The following is a 15,542-nucleotide window of genomic DNA, read 5'->3' as shown; positions in this document are numbered from 1 at the left end:
CTTACTTAAATTCTCACCTTCAGTAAGCTGTTGTTCAAGGTCCTTAATCTCTTCAGTCTCTTTGGCAATTCTAGAAAGTATCTCATCCAAACGGCTTTCAAGTTGTTTGTACTGCTTGTTCATGATGTCAAGTTGTTGTTCTTTACCTCTTTTCTGAGCCTTCATATGGCACTGAATTGAAAAAAAAAAATTAACAAAGTCCTGAGTTCCTTATACTCTTAAAAAAAATAATAATGTTTACCATTTCTAAAGGCAGAATGGAAAATAAAATGTAACGTTTTGAGTCTATTTGTGTCAGGCCTTGTGTTGTTTTCACGCAGTGGTTTTCATTTAAACCTCATGATAACTTGATCTGAAAATCACCTCCATTGTACAGATATGCAAATTGAAAATCAAGGAGATTAAATTATTTTTCCAAGGGTACAGCCACGAGGTAATGTAGCCAAGCTCAATATTCTCTGCAGGGCATTAAAAACCAATTAAAATTGGTTTCCAAAATGTTAACTGATTTTTATACTCAGTATATAGCCATAGAAAATGAGTGTATTCTAAAATGTTAACAAGAATTATATCTGGGTGGAAGGATTACAGATTTTTTTAATGAATATTTTTAGTACTAAACATTTTGTAATAGACAATACCTTTTTAATCAGAAAAGCACATTAAACACACTTTTTAAAAAAAGGTTTCTTAGGGAGAAACAGAGACATGGAAGAAACACTTACTTAGAATTCAAGTGTATTTTTGATTCCTTAGACAAAGAAACACATGATTTTTAGGTTCGATAAACTGGTAGCTGAGACCTACACCATTCAGCCCAGTCACTGTCAAGATGGAGGGCCACACGGAGGCACACTCCTCTACCAAGACATATGCCCCTGGTGGAAAACTGAGTTTTCCCATATTCACACAGCCACTCACACCCCGAGAGCCACCGCATTAGGGAGCTACTGTCAACTGAAAACTGGATTGTACTTCCAGGTGGGCTCAGGGAAGAAAAAAACAACTGAGAATCAATGTCTGGCTTAACTCTTCTTTTTACATGTGAAAACGGAATCTCAGATCTACCAATGACTTGCCCAGGTCTTCCTTAGAGGCAACTGTTCATGTGGAGACAAAATAATTCTCCAGAGAACCTTTGCCCTCTCACTGACATCCTCAGGGCTCCGGTTTGCCCCCACGGGATCAGAGGAACAGAACAATAAACCAAGAGAACGTTAGCAGGAGAAAGAAGTGTATCACAGGCCGAAGAGCCAACTCCAAGGCTCTCATGGCTAATACCCATTTGATTATAAAAGAACATTTCTCAATTTTAGATGTCTGCTGCCACCAAAGCCAAGAAAGAAAAGTCTCTTCATTTTTAAGGAACAAGTGAATGAGAGCCTGGTCAGATGGTTTTTGTTTAATAGAAACTTGGTGGAATTTTCAAAACTTTTCTTTCTCTGCCCTCCTAACACCAATCTGAAATCTTTCTGGAAAGGTAAGTGCAGATAACAGCTTAAATTCTAAGTACATTTAGAATTTGTATGGCTCAAGAAAGAATTAAAACAAAAACAAAAAACTCCTGCATTCATGTCTCTCTTAATAAACCTTTAAAATTCACCATTAAAAATTCCACTGAAATCTCTTTACACGCAGGGCAAAAAACCCAAAAAAGCTCAATCTGCCAATGATTTGCATTAAACACATGGGAGCAAAAGTAGATTCTGCGATTTTCACAACTGTGGCGCTCACAAGAGTTATAAAAACAGGAACTTACATCTCTGACTCCTCCTCCTTTCAAGTCTTTTGCAGAGAGAGAGAGAAAAGGATCATACCTTAACTTAACATTTGTCCTGTTAGAACTGAGCCGTTGAGAACAGGGAAACTGTGGGCGGAACACTTTCTAAGGCTGTTTTCAAATTCACGTGCACTTCCCTCTCTGACAGCCACATTTTTGTCATCGGCTTGGAGTCTCAGTAACTTCCCAGGGCTTCAAACCACATTCTTGGCGGAGAGTGAGCGGCAGCCCAACCCATCCAATCACGAGCAGCCTCTGCGGGCAGGCCCCACCCTCCGTGCTTTAAATCACAACACAGGAAGCTTCCGAGGACCAATCACGCACAGCCTTTGCAACAGATTACTACAGGCTAATTCCCTACAGAGAACAGTCAGTTACCTTTTGCTTCCACAGGGCATTGCCAGGTAGGGAAGAACAACACAAATCTTCCTTTATTATGGTTGCTGCTGTGGTGTTTGTGCCTCTACCTATGAAGTGTGTGTGTGTGTTTTTTTATAGCTAAAATGGGATTTGATTTTTAAATAGTACTTTTTCCTTTAGAAACCTAGTTAAATGCTTTCGTTTGTTGAAAACTTGCCTAGGTTTGGCTCTTAGCTAATTTTAAAAATAATTAATCCCTGTACACCTTTAGTTCCTTTGTGGGGAAAGGGTCATTGTAGTAGCATAGCATGGGCTCAGCCTCTTCCTAAAAAGATGAATTTAGGAAATCATTTCATCTTTTAAAATCACACTTTCATCTTATGCAAAATTTTTAAAAATGTCCTCAGCCATATGGACGCTGTGAGAAAGTTCCTCACCAGTATATGCAAAAAACCCCAGCATAATGGAAAACATCATTGGCACTTAATATATTTGTTTTCCACCAATCGCAGACTGACATACTGTTTTCTAATCTCTCAAAAACTTTTACTTTTAAATTCTATTTGCTACGTAGAAAAATATCTGCTTACATAATAAAACTTAAGTGGATAAAAGTCTATCCACACCTATAGAAAAGTATGCTGGGATCCCACTCCTGATTCCTTCCCTCTTGCTAAAATGTTTATATTTTGTAGAATATGAGGAGCCTAAACCTAGCCAAGAAGGTGACTTTGTGCAAATCAGAAAAAAGACGCTCCCTCAGGGTGAACAAATTAAAAAGAGACATCCTCTGGTGCTTTGGCTAAAGCTGTAACCTTAAAAACTCAGTAGCTTTAACAATACCAAAAAGGAGCCTGGGTGGCTCAGTTGGTTGGGCATCTGACTCATGATTTTGGCTCAGGTCATGACCTCACATGGGGTTCAAGCCCCATGTCTCTGCTGCCAGTGCAGAGACTGCTTTGGATCCTCTCTCCCCCTCCCCTACTCTCTCTCTCTCAAAAATACATAAACTTAAAATATATATATTATTGACCATATGACATATTACTGGAAAATCTACAATTTTTTCGCATAAGGAAAATTCTTTAAAATAATTAAGTCCTCTTTTACTTTCAATTTTACTAGTCTTAAGCTTTTGTTAGAAGACACCTTATGTCTGTGAATGATAAGGTTACCTCTTCTCAAAATTATCTATGATATTTTATTAAAATGTTTAAAAGGATAAATAACAAATATTGAAAGTAATTACAGTGTATTGTTCTTACCATGTCAAATTCTATGATATCTCTTAATCCAGAGATTTTAAACTTCCTTTAAAATATAACATTATTATTCAAAGCATACCAGTAAAATATGCAGGAATTTTTTTTTACTTCCTTTTTTACCAATACTGGGTAAAATGTAAGCTATTACTAAGACTTCTCAAGACAGAGACAACTTAACTCCATCCTGTAGCCACCTGCCCACCTACGGCCACATAGGAGGACACACTCTAGAAAAATGTTTCCTTTTTTAAGGAAGAAACAAAACAATATGAAACAAATAGCTTTAGAATATTTGCATAAAGGATTAAAGAGGTAGAAAAAAGATTCTGGAGCCTTTTCAGCTCTCCCATCTCACCACCTTGTTCTTAAGAAAATAAGGCAAGAAAAGAGAAAGGGTAAAGGTTTGGACAGCACCTTGCAGCAGGTTTCTCTTGATTTGAAATACAACGAAACTCAGTCACTTAAAAAAATAAGTACCATGCATCTATCATTCTCTTAAAAGCTATCTCCTTCAAGCCTTAGGTTTTGTTTTCAACACAGTGATAGACACACACTCACTCACACACACACACAGGTATAAAATACACAACCAGATATATATGACAGACACACACATCCATAAACATATATATCACTCAAATCTGTGCATCAAACTCAAAGACTTTCAGAAAGAACTCTGGGGCTAAAATGAAGAGACATAATTTCTAGATGGAATGATATTCTAGTCCCCATAAAACAAGCCAAAATCTCTCCATTTGCTTACATGTTTTGGGTCTCTGGAATCCAGGCTGTCTAGGGCTATTTGCAGGTCCTTGATCTCATTCTGCTTTTCAGCAATTTCTTGCCTTTGCTTTTCCATCTGTGTTTCGAGATCCACAACTTCTTGGCGTAACTTATTGAGAAGTTGTATCCTACTACCCAACTGCTTGAAAAGAAGATCTTTCTCTGCTTCTGAAATCTAATCCCCCACACACCCCAAAACAGAATTAACAGAGGATAGCAACAGTGATTTACAAATTTAAAGACGATGATTTCTAAAATTCTAAAAGGTATTCTGTGCTCTACCAGTTTTTTAAATAAAAGTTAATGTAAAAGTCATCTAGGCATTCCATTCATCTTATACTTTTATGCTTATTACATGAGGAAAATCTCACTTTATAAAAGTTTATGAAAACTCATAATAGGTAAAAACGAAGTTGTCATTCAGTATAAGCAACTCGTAAATTATTAATAATAACCATAACATTAATGGTAGTTGACTTCGCCCTTACCCTTGTTACTAGCATGTCATCTAAATTATAGTGTAATGAAAAATGTAGGCTTACATGTACTCATTTAAAATAATTTTTTTCAAGCACATTTTATAAGCATCCATGTATTTCAACATTATATACATTATTTACATCTATCAATCTATTTATATAAGCTCTGGCCAACATTTATTATAAAACATTCTTTTTTAATTAGTAAGCTCCTTCTTGATGGCTCCCTTCACCTCAGGTCCCACTTCCAACCCATTTTGAAGTCTGATCAGTTCACTGCTACATTTTGCTGACAATCAGTGTGCATTCTCTCTGCATCCACCGTCACCCTCCTGGTCCAAACCATTGTCATCTCTTGCCTGTACTCAACAACAGCCCCCTGAGACATGGGACACATCCCCATTCTTTCCATTTCCCTCACCCCATTTTGCTCTCATGCAGTAACCAGAGTGACCTCACAATAACACAAATAGGATTAGCCATTCTAACTTCCTCAAGTCCTTCAAAAGCTTCCCATTACATTCCGAATAAAATCCAAACCCCTTACCACAGCCTGTGAAACCGGTTGTTTACTCTTTACCCTCATCTTCCGGAACACTCTCCCTCACTCCACGGAGCAATCTCTAGTGTCAAGGTCTTTGTGCACACTCTCACTTCTGCCTGGAATACCTGACCCCCTAACTCTGCCTCGCTGGCTCCTTGTCGTCCTTTGGGTTTCAGCCTAAATGTCACCTCCTCAGAGAGGCCTCTGTGGTCCTCACAATCTAAATTTTATCTTTTTTACTGCCTCTCCTAATTTTCTATTTTTTTACTATAACACATTGTTGTTTAACTATATTATTTTTTCTTTTTTTTTTTTTTTTCTACTGTTTATTACCTATTTCCTATGCATGTGGGAGGGAAACATACCTGTTTTATTCATCACTCTGGGCCCAGCCCAGACAGGGACTAGCATATAGTAAGCTTCCAATAAACTTGAATCAATTTCTAGTTAGTATATAATTTTAAAATCACAATAGTGTATCTTTTAAAATAATCTACAATTTGAACTTCACATTCTTGCCTTACCTACTGTGGTATGAATGCAGTTACCATCATAATTTTGAAATACTGCTTTTTACAAGTTGCAAATAACTGAAATCTTTTACACACTGAAAAACTGTCAAAATACTTCCTTTTTAAGTTTCTCCCTGTGCAATCACATCATGGGTTTGAGCTGCTTACTTCTGCATGACAAACTTTCCGAGAGTGTATTAATTACTTCTTTTTGTTCACCATATTTTATATCATTGACATTTTTGCTGCTTGTGTTTGATAATGTTCATGTATAGTAGAGATGTCTTCTGACTCTTAACCTAGGTCCCAGGATCTTAAAGGTGGGTAGTGCTTAATCAGATTATAACAGATACAACAGGAAACAGCAACTTCCCTGGGTAAAGGAGACACTTTCCTACTGAACATGTATTTTTACATAAATTAGACGTCATTTACTTCTACGTACTTTATAAAACACTAATAGGATGTGATCATGGGTGGAAGGAAAATGTAATTGGAAAATGCTAGAACCAAAGCTGACTCTGAAAACTGTTACACCGTAATTAATTAGGCAGCACTGATTTAAAATGTTTTACGTGGTTATGAAGGGAGAAAACCTTTAATATTTTGCATTTCCTCTTGCATTGCCACTTTGCTTTTACATACTTTTTTAAGCTGTATCGCTTCTTCCAGTTGTTTAAATTCCTCAGTAGCTCTTAAAATTTGTTGTTCTGCCTTGTCTATTTCATCATGTAGTTCTGATAGTCGAGTTTGCGCTGCAAATTTAAAAACCATGCAGACAGACACAAGAAAAATCTTGAATTCTCAAATTTCCATGAGATTTTTTTTCTTCACAATAACCACCTCCTCCCAATTAAATTGTCATTCTAGATCACAGAAATTAAAAAAAAAGTAATTTCTTATGACGGTTTTCCTCTCAGTTAATCTCTAGTTTCATCATAGGCTATAGAACTATAATTGATAATTATATCAATTATATTATAATTGATATTTAATTGATTGATTAATTAATTGATAATTATATCAATTATATTGTATTATATTGTAAAATTCTTAACATTAAAGGGGCTTTACTTGCTATGTCCAATAGTAAACTCTTTTGAGCAAATAAGGTTTTTATTGATAGATACACACTTCTTTGTCACTAAGTTATAATTAAGTTCAAGCTGTAACAAAAACCCTGTATTTGAGGTAATTATTTTATGATAGGGCTCAAAATCAAGAAATTCACCACTGAACACTCTTCCAGCTTGGGGTGGGGGTGATCTCCAATCAATTACTCTCTACCTCAAACTTCTAATTTCTCTGTCTCCTTCCCTTCCTATAAAACTGCCTCCTATAAAACCATGAGCCCCTTGAAGCTAGTTTACACAAATATCTGATTTATTTCTGCTTTTCTCTTCCAGAACTTTGTACAGAGTGTATGAGATGGATATCTCAGGTCTCTCTTCTCCCCTCTCCAAGTCAGCCTCTCTACTGGCCTTCCCTGTTTTCCATTTAGCTACCAACCAAGGAAAGATGAGCTACTCCACTGGATTGTTAAAGAGCCCCACCATGGACCATAATTACTAAGGGGATGCATAAACTCAGTTCTGCTTTCTGCTTCCGTATCCATGAAGCCCATCGAGTAAGTGGAGTTTGCCATTAGCAGGGTCTCTAAGTACCCTTTTGGATTGACTTCTTCCTCTTTGTGACTTGCCAGGAAGTGGTAAGATCCTTTCAATCGGATGTTTTGGGACAGGTTAGGAAGAGTCAGAAGCTGGTCTTAGGCCCAAGCCTGAGGAGGGTGCACTGATCCAGCTTATCCAAAGTACTGCTTTAGGTTTTGGCTACATGTATAGTAATCAGTTAAGTGTACTTGCTACAATTATGACCAATTAGCCTTTGAGTGTGCAGCTCCAATGGTGAGAAGGACCTGCTGGCAGGTCAAGATTTAAGCATTCTTGGATCCCCTGGACATACTGCCACCAAATTACTGTCAAGAACCCCATTCTTCAACATAACAGGAATTATTAAAAAATAATTTGCTCCATGAATTACTACTTTTGTTTTAGGCTTTTCATGTAAACAACACTACAGTAACCTTCAGCATGATTACTCAAAAGAATTGTAAAACAAAATTCGCCTATATATCCAATCTTTTTACATTTTTAAAGAATTTAAAATAACTTTTGTTAACCTGCACTTATTTTTTTTTCTTTGTCTTCCAGTTGTATGTCCAGTGGCATATGGGCTCTCAAGTTCACGTGCTCATTTTTGAGTTGTTCCCCTTCATCTGGCTCCATCCTTACGATCTTTATGGTCTGGGCATTTGGAATAATGTAACTCTCTGTAGTGAACATATTTCTCTTATATCTGGATTTGCCAATGTAGGGACTTTCATCTGGGGTTTTATCAATTTCGACATACTAAAAGCAAAATAAGTAAAGATGTATGGTTTAATAAGTAACTTCTAAGCAGCCAGGTAAAAAATATATACTTTTTTTTTTTTTTATCTTACCCTTAACATACCAAAAAAGAACTAAAACAAAAAATGGTCTCAAGGTGTTCCTCTTCCCATCCTCAAAGAGTGGGTTTAGCTTGGTTGATTAAAGAACTGCCTACAGGTATGTGATTATTAGCATTGCTTAATCTCTCAAATCAGAAATTTCAGTGTTTTATTTTGGTTTCTTAGCTGATATGTAAGTAAAACCCCACCTAATAAGTGATAATAATTGACTTTTTTATGAAATAATATTATGATATTCGTTGGAATCACAGATTCCCTTGGGGCTTTTTACCTTTTTTTGGAGGCTGCTTTAACTTACTGAACCAAAAATTCACTGTTTCAAGCAAAATATGTTTACTCTGAAAGTGGAATGTCCCTTGAAAATTTCTTTCCACCATCTGCCTCCCCCCACTCCACTCCCTGCTGGCTTTAACTGTGGATTACGAAGAAGTTTAACTCACCTCTGATGGATAATAATTTAGTGGCTCAAATTTGGCATCAATTTTATAAAAGGCCAATTCCTGTTCCATCTCATACTGTTTTTGACACGCTCGCATTAGTTCCATGGTCTTCTGTTTTAGCTATTGGTCCAATTTGATATGAAACAACATACAGTGTCAGTAAGTTAGTATACAAGTATGATGGTATGGCAAGTTCTAATCATAGCTAATAATTAGATTGTTTTAAACCTCGCAGCAAACAGCAGAACACTCACGGCATTTTGTTTTCATTCTAAAGGATTATAAAGAATGCAATATAAAATTACCACTTCATAAGAGATCACATAAAAGACCTTTGAAGTTTATATGCTATTTCAGGGTATAAAGATTTAATGAATAAAGATTTAAAAACTCATCTAAATTTGCTTTATCCAAACGTGAAAATAATTCTGTATCAATTATTTTTATGTAATCTATTAAGTACCTGCTTCCAGATTGTCCAATAATTAACACTAATTTATTTAACTTACTCTACAATTTTAATAGCAGCTTCAAATTATGGATGGAAATGATATTTGGGATTAATTACAAAGGAATCAGAAGAAGGAGTGAGAAGGAGGAAATTAAGAGACTGGTTTTAATTGTTGTACTGTTGTTGCTGTAGTATCTCAGTGTTCTGAACATTATTCTTTGTAATAGAGGATAAAGGATGTAAATAATGTCAATCAGATCCCAATATGTAATATTACATTTTTAATAAAATAATTCTACTATAATTACGGTTTACTTATTCTTAGAAATTGTTAGAGCTAGAAGAAAAGAGATCATCCAATTTAATTCTCTGAAATATAAGTAAAGAAATTGAGTCCTAGATTGGTGAGCTGACTTGTCAAAAGTTACACATGAGATTAGTGGCAGATGCTAAATATTTTATTAACTACCACTACGAGCCCCCTTTCTACTAAACCAATCCGGTGAGTTCATTTCAAAGGTCTGCTAAGTGATTTTTGTCTTTTTTATTTTTTGACAGGGTCTGATAGTAGTACCAGACAAAAACATGCAGAAAAACTTCATTAATATAAAAATGCAAGCTGAAGAGAGTAAGACATAAACAGACAGGAACATTTTACAAGGCCCAGGAAATCAAAGTCGTGCAGGATTTAGCTTACAGTCATCTCCTGATTATCCATCAAAATGGAAGTAAGGCTAACTGGGATAACAGGTAATCTTGATCAAGTACTCACTGTATGGGAGACACTGTGCTAAGCCTTTTTTACGTGTGCTGTCTCACTGAATCTTCACAACTACCCTATGAGATGATAAAGGCTGCACCAGGAGGCTAGATAATTTGCCCAATTGCACAACTTGTAGTGGAAGAGGCAGAGTTCAATTCCAAGTCTCCTGGATTTCAAATTCAACACTCTGTCTGCCGCTGCAGGGTGTTCAGCTCATTACCCACATTGATGTTCTCACTGAATGCTCGCTCTTAAGTCCCTGAATCTCAAGAAGGCAACTCACAACCAACAGCATCAACTAATCTTGGGCTTCTCTTCCCAAAGAAAGATCATTGGCAGTAAGGCCCAAACAAAGGCAAATGTGACGGGATCCATGGACAATGTAGGGACTTGTCTCTGCAGGCAAATGATACATACTCTGTGCATCTTAAAATTACCTTGTGTCTCTTATAGAGCTAGGCGTAGCATTTAGTAAGCATTCAATAAATGTCTGCTGAAGAAATGCATAAATGAGAGCAAATGAGGAGTCTAAGGACCCGGAAAGTAAGGCTAGTTACGGTACTAGCTGTGGATAACCAAGAGTTGACTGCAGTTAACATATTTACCAATAAGAAAAAGGATACAAATTCTTTCCTTCACAAATTCACAGTCCTATGTAAACATCAATTAAAAAAATTACACACACACACACACACACAAGCACATTTCTTGAGAAGGCAAGCCAGATTCAACACTTAAAATGTACATGAGCATATTAATACAAGGTATCATGCAAACCATGAAAAACACAGTGTGCAATTCATCCCTGAAGGAACTACCTTTAAGGAAGAATAAAGAATCGGCAGAAAATGCTCTGCAAGAAACCAAGACAAGGGCTAAAAGGAGAAAAAAGCAGACAGAGACCATCACCTGGAGAACTTTAGGGAGTTAAGCTGTAGTTAAATAGAAGCTGCTCTTGACTGAAAACTTACCTTAGGAACATAATGTTATTAGAACCTGCACCATTCTTATATGGACACATTTTACCATCATTCTGACTAGGTTACAGATGTACCACTTTCCATTACCTATTAATTCAACTCAAATTATTTTCACCTGTATTACCTTACTTGGTCCTCACGACTCTGTGAGGCTGGCAGGACTTGCAAAAAGACAAAGAGTAATATTAACATTAAAGTTAATTAAAGTTAATATTTGTTGGTGGCAGGAGAAGGGGACTATTATAGTTTAAATGGCACCAGAAGTTTTACTTCATTGTCACTACATTTCTTTTATAGGCTAATTGACCTGCTACCTGAAGAATTACTTTATGAAACTGGAAAGCATGATACAACTAAAGAAAATATTATCACCAAATAGTCTGCAGAAGATAATGGAAAGTGTTTTTCAAAAGTAGGCTCTTAGAATAAGATCCAGAATTCTTTTTGTAACATAGTATAGTCTTTTGGAATAATGAAAGAACAGGCAAATACATATGCAATACTCAACTCTCCAACAACTAAACAAAAGTGAAATTAAAGCAATGAGATTCTACTTTTTTCCTATCCTATTTACACGTTCAAAATAATAATATCAAGTGGGGAATTGGGCTCTTTCACTCACTGCTGTAGAAGTATAAAGCTGTTATAAGCTTTTAATGTTTACTAAAATTTAAGATGCAAATTACACAGTAATTCCACTTGTGATTTAATTTTTTTAAAATTAAAGAAAGAGAGAGAATGAGTGGGGGAGATGGGCAAAGGGAGAAAGAGAGAGAATCTCAGGCACACTTCACGCTCTGTGTGGAGCCCAATGCTGTGCTTGATCCCACAACCCTGGGATCATGATCTGAACCAAAATCAAGAGCCAGATGTTCAACCAACTGAGCCACCTAGGTGCCCCTAAATTTTTCCTTGAACTCATAACCCCAAGACTCAGAGTCACATGCTCTACCAACGGAGCCAGTCAAATGCCCCAACTTGTAGTGATTTATACTAAGGAATTACTATTATGAACGCATAGGAATATACACACATGGATTTTTCTCTGTATTATTGTTTCTAATAAAAAAGTGGAAGCAATCTAAATATTCATCAATAAGAGTAGGTTAAATTATGGAGTACCCATATAATGGAACACAATACAGACTTTGAAAAAAATAGATTTGTGTGTACGTGTGTATGCACATGTGGGTATGTTTTTTAACTTGGAGAGCTATGATATACGTTGTTTTGTAAAGAATAAGATGCATAATCAAAAATACAGGAAGTTTCTTTTTTATCACACAACATTTAGAGGTACATATATTCAATTACATATACATTACATAATATTCTATAAGCATAGAAAACAAAAAGAATATATATTAACATCCAGGGAATAGGGAAGAGAAAGAGTGAAACCTTCACTGTCTACTGTATACATTTGTGTTGTCAAAATTTGTTATGATAAATATATAATAACTTTGTATGTAAATATGTTTTTAAATGGTTAATGGTAAAAATAACATCATAAGAGCAATGTCTTCTAGCCAAAAATAGTGAACAAAAGCCCAGCAAAAACTGTTGACAAATAACAAAACATTTATTCACAGCAAAACATAAAAAAGATCAGTAACTCAGGAAAATTTATTAAATGTTCATAAATACCAAGTCAAAGTCATACCATAGTAAGTATTGTTTTTTATATATGTATTTTATTTTTAAGGTTTATTTTTTATTTTTAAGTAGGCTACATGCCCAACGTGGGGCTTGAACTCATGAACTCAAGATCAAGAGTCATGTGCTCTATTGACTGAGCCAGGCAGGCGCCCCTATATTTGTTTTTTGTTTTTAAGTTTATTTATTTATTTTGAGAAAGAGAGAGTGCATGTGCGCATGCTAATTAATGGGAGAGTGGCAGAGAAAGAGGGAGGGAGAATCCCATGCAGGCTCCTTGCTGTCAGCGTAGAGCCCAAAACGGGGCTTGAACTCACAAACTGTGAGATGATGAAATCAAGAGTCAGACACAACTGACTGAGAGACCCAGGTGCCCCTATATTTGTATTTTTTTTTAATTTTTTTAACATTTATCTTTATTTTTGAGACAGAGAAAGACAGAGCATGAGCGGGGGAGAGGCAGATAGAGAGGGAGACACAGAATCGGAAGCAGGCTCCAGGCTCTGAGCTGTCAGCACACAGCCCGACGCGGGGCTCGAACTCATCAACTGAGAGATCGTGACCTGAGCTGAAATCGGACACTCAACCAACTGAACCACCCAGGCGCCCCCCTATATTTGCATTTTATTTTTTTTTTTTTAATTTTTTTTTCAACGTTTTTTATTTATTTTTGGGACAGAGAGAGACAGAGCATGAACGGGGGAGGGGCAGAGAGAGAGGGAGACACAGAATCGGAAACAGGCTCCAGGCTCCGAGCCATCAGTCCAGAGCCTGACGCGGGGCTCGAACTCACGGACCGCGAGATCGTGACCTGGCTGAAGTCGGACGCTTAACCGACTGCGCCACCCAGGCGCCCCTATATTTGCATTTTAAATACAAATGCTAAGTGGTGGCTCAAAGAGTGCACTGCTAAAATAAAACTGATCGTCACAAAAATTTCCAATGATTAGGTTAGGCATCAATCTACTCTATTATGAAATAGAGAGCAACAGATATAAAATTACTGGTAATTATCAGATTATTAATATCACATATGTCTCTCATGATGTCCTCCTGGTATATATCATCTTTTCTTTTTTTCTTAAGATTTTTCTAAAGTAATCTCTACACCCAGCATGGGGCTCAAACTCATAACCCCAAAATCAAGAATCACATGCTCTTCTGAATGAGTCAGCCAGGTGCCCCTGTATCATCTTTTTTCTCAGGCAAAGAAGAGCTCAAGAAGGAGGTAGTCAAGTATTCAGATTTGAAGAAATAATTTCCATCTCTACACAGAGGAGGAAACACTTTTCTTGCTAAAAACTTTAAGTGCGTAAGCAGAATTCTTGTCAACAAATCAAGTCATTCAAGCCAGCATGCCAATCTTGAAAAGGGGGGTGGTGCAAGAAAAAGATAAATGTATCAAGGATTCTGCTAGTTATATGAGAAATCAAATACTCTAAGTTATACACAGAGCAGAAAAAAGAATGGTCAAAAGAAAAAAAAAAGCAATAGCTATTTTTTTTATAGAATCAAATTATCTGGGTTGAAAAAGCCTTTAAAGGTCATGTAGTCTGGGGTGCCTGGGTGGCTCAGTCGGTTAAGCGGCCAACTCTTGATTTCAGCTTAGGTCATGAACTTATGATCAGAAGGTGCCAGACCCAGAGACTTCAGAGGCCTTGAGTCCATGTTCCGTGAAGAATGGCCAAAGCAACAGGGGTGTCCAAGCTGGAGAAGAGGAGATCTAGCGTGCGATGAAAATTACCTTCGAGAGTCAGAGGACTGTTTTATGGAAGAGGGACTAGAGTTACTGACCTAGGTGCCAGAGAAAAATTTAAGAAATGGCAAATAGAATTATAAGAAAACAATTTTTCATCTGGTAATAAAGAAGAAATTTCTAATAGCTGTCCTGAGGTAAAATGTGGTAACTCTGGAATGTGATTGCTATCACTAAAACAGGCATCTATGCTCAGGTTTTAGAGAAAAGAGAAAAAACATTAGATAGGGAGATGGACTAAATGACCTTTATTTCTTTGTTGGTTTTTATTTGGTTGTTTAAAGTCTATTTATTTTGAGAGAGAGAGAGTTGGGGAGGGGCCGAGAGAGAATCCTAAGCAGGCTCCACCCTTGGCACAGAGCCCAGTGCAGGGCTTGATTTCATGAACCATGAGATCATGACCTGAGCCGAATCAAGAGTTGGACTCTCAACTGACTGAGCCAACCAGGTGCCCTATAAGGCTGTCTAAATCTAATCTGTCTAAATCTCTTTTAAAATATCTTTTATTCCTGTTTCAACCATAAAGCTAAATTATATACAATTTAAACATTATAGATGTGCATAAATGGCAATTGGAAAGTGCTTTAAAATTCCGCCCCCCAGAATGTCAAGAGTTACCATTTTTTCCTATATATACTTGTACCATCATACATACTACTTATTAGCATCATACTTGATCTACTCTTTCACAGCCTGCTTTTTCCACATAGCAATATGTATTAGACATACTTCCATATCAGGACATACAGCCCTACCTCATTTTAGCAACACGAGTATTCTACCAGATGCATATCCACTGAGGAACAGGTTAGCTATTTTCAATAGTTTACTTATATAAACAATATTGTAGCAAATGTCCGTGTGTGTGTGTGTGTGTGTGTGTGTGTGTGTGTGTGTATAGGTACATATATAATATCTTCATACATTCTTGCTACCATTTCTACAAAATGCATTAGAAATGTGTGTTATATGTAAAACTATTATATGTAACATTTCCAATATGTAGAACATAGGCATGTCCATTTAAATTTGGATAATTTTGGGGCACCTGGGTGGCTTGGTCGGTTAGGCGTCCGACTTCGGCTCAGGTCATGATCTCACGGTCCGTGAGTTTGAGCCCCGCGTCGGGCTCTGTGCTGACAGCTCAGAGCCTGGAGCCTGTGTCAGATTCTGTGTCTCCCTCTCTCTCTGCCCCTCCCCTGTTCATGCTCTGTCTCTCTCTGTCTCAAAAATAAATAAACGTTAAAAAAAAAAGTAAAAAAAA

At 36.8% G+C, this 15,542-nt stretch overlaps 1 protein-coding gene across 6 annotated transcripts in view; it reads right to left on the bottom strand.

Moving 5' to 3' along the window:
* CNTRL (centriolin) overlaps positions 1 to 15,542 on the bottom strand; it is an 83,753-nt gene that overhangs the window by 44,973 nt on the left and 23,238 nt on the right. For 4 of the 6 annotated variants that reach the window (XM_049628041.1, XM_049628037.1, XM_049628048.1 and 1 more), the window contains 6 exons: positions 10,705 to 10,761; positions 8,673 to 8,792; positions 7,903 to 8,131; positions 6,369 to 6,478; positions 4,169 to 4,363; positions 18 to 171 (listed from right to left, as the gene is read on the bottom strand). In XM_049628041.1, the coding sequence (XP_049483998.1) occupies positions 18 to 171; positions 4,169 to 4,363; positions 6,369 to 6,478; positions 7,903 to 8,131; positions 8,673 to 8,792; positions 10,705 to 10,761 (865 nt within the window). Of the gene's footprint in view, positions 1 to 17; positions 172 to 1,817; positions 3,314 to 4,168; positions 4,364 to 6,368; positions 6,479 to 7,902; positions 8,132 to 8,672; positions 8,793 to 10,704; positions 10,762 to 15,542 lie in introns of those variants that run through there. The other 2 variants (XM_049628056.1, XM_049628070.1) reach the window with 2 other exon arrangements.

The sequence above is a fragment of the Panthera uncia genome, chromosome D4 (genome assembly GCF_023721935.1).
Source record: "Panthera uncia isolate 11264 chromosome D4, Puncia_PCG_1.0, whole genome shotgun sequence".
NCBI classification, from domain to species: domain Eukaryota; kingdom Metazoa; phylum Chordata; class Mammalia; order Carnivora; family Felidae; genus Panthera; species Panthera uncia.
The sequence above is the reverse complement of the archived record's forward strand: the minus strand, read 5'-3'. Positions and strand labels throughout refer to the sequence as shown.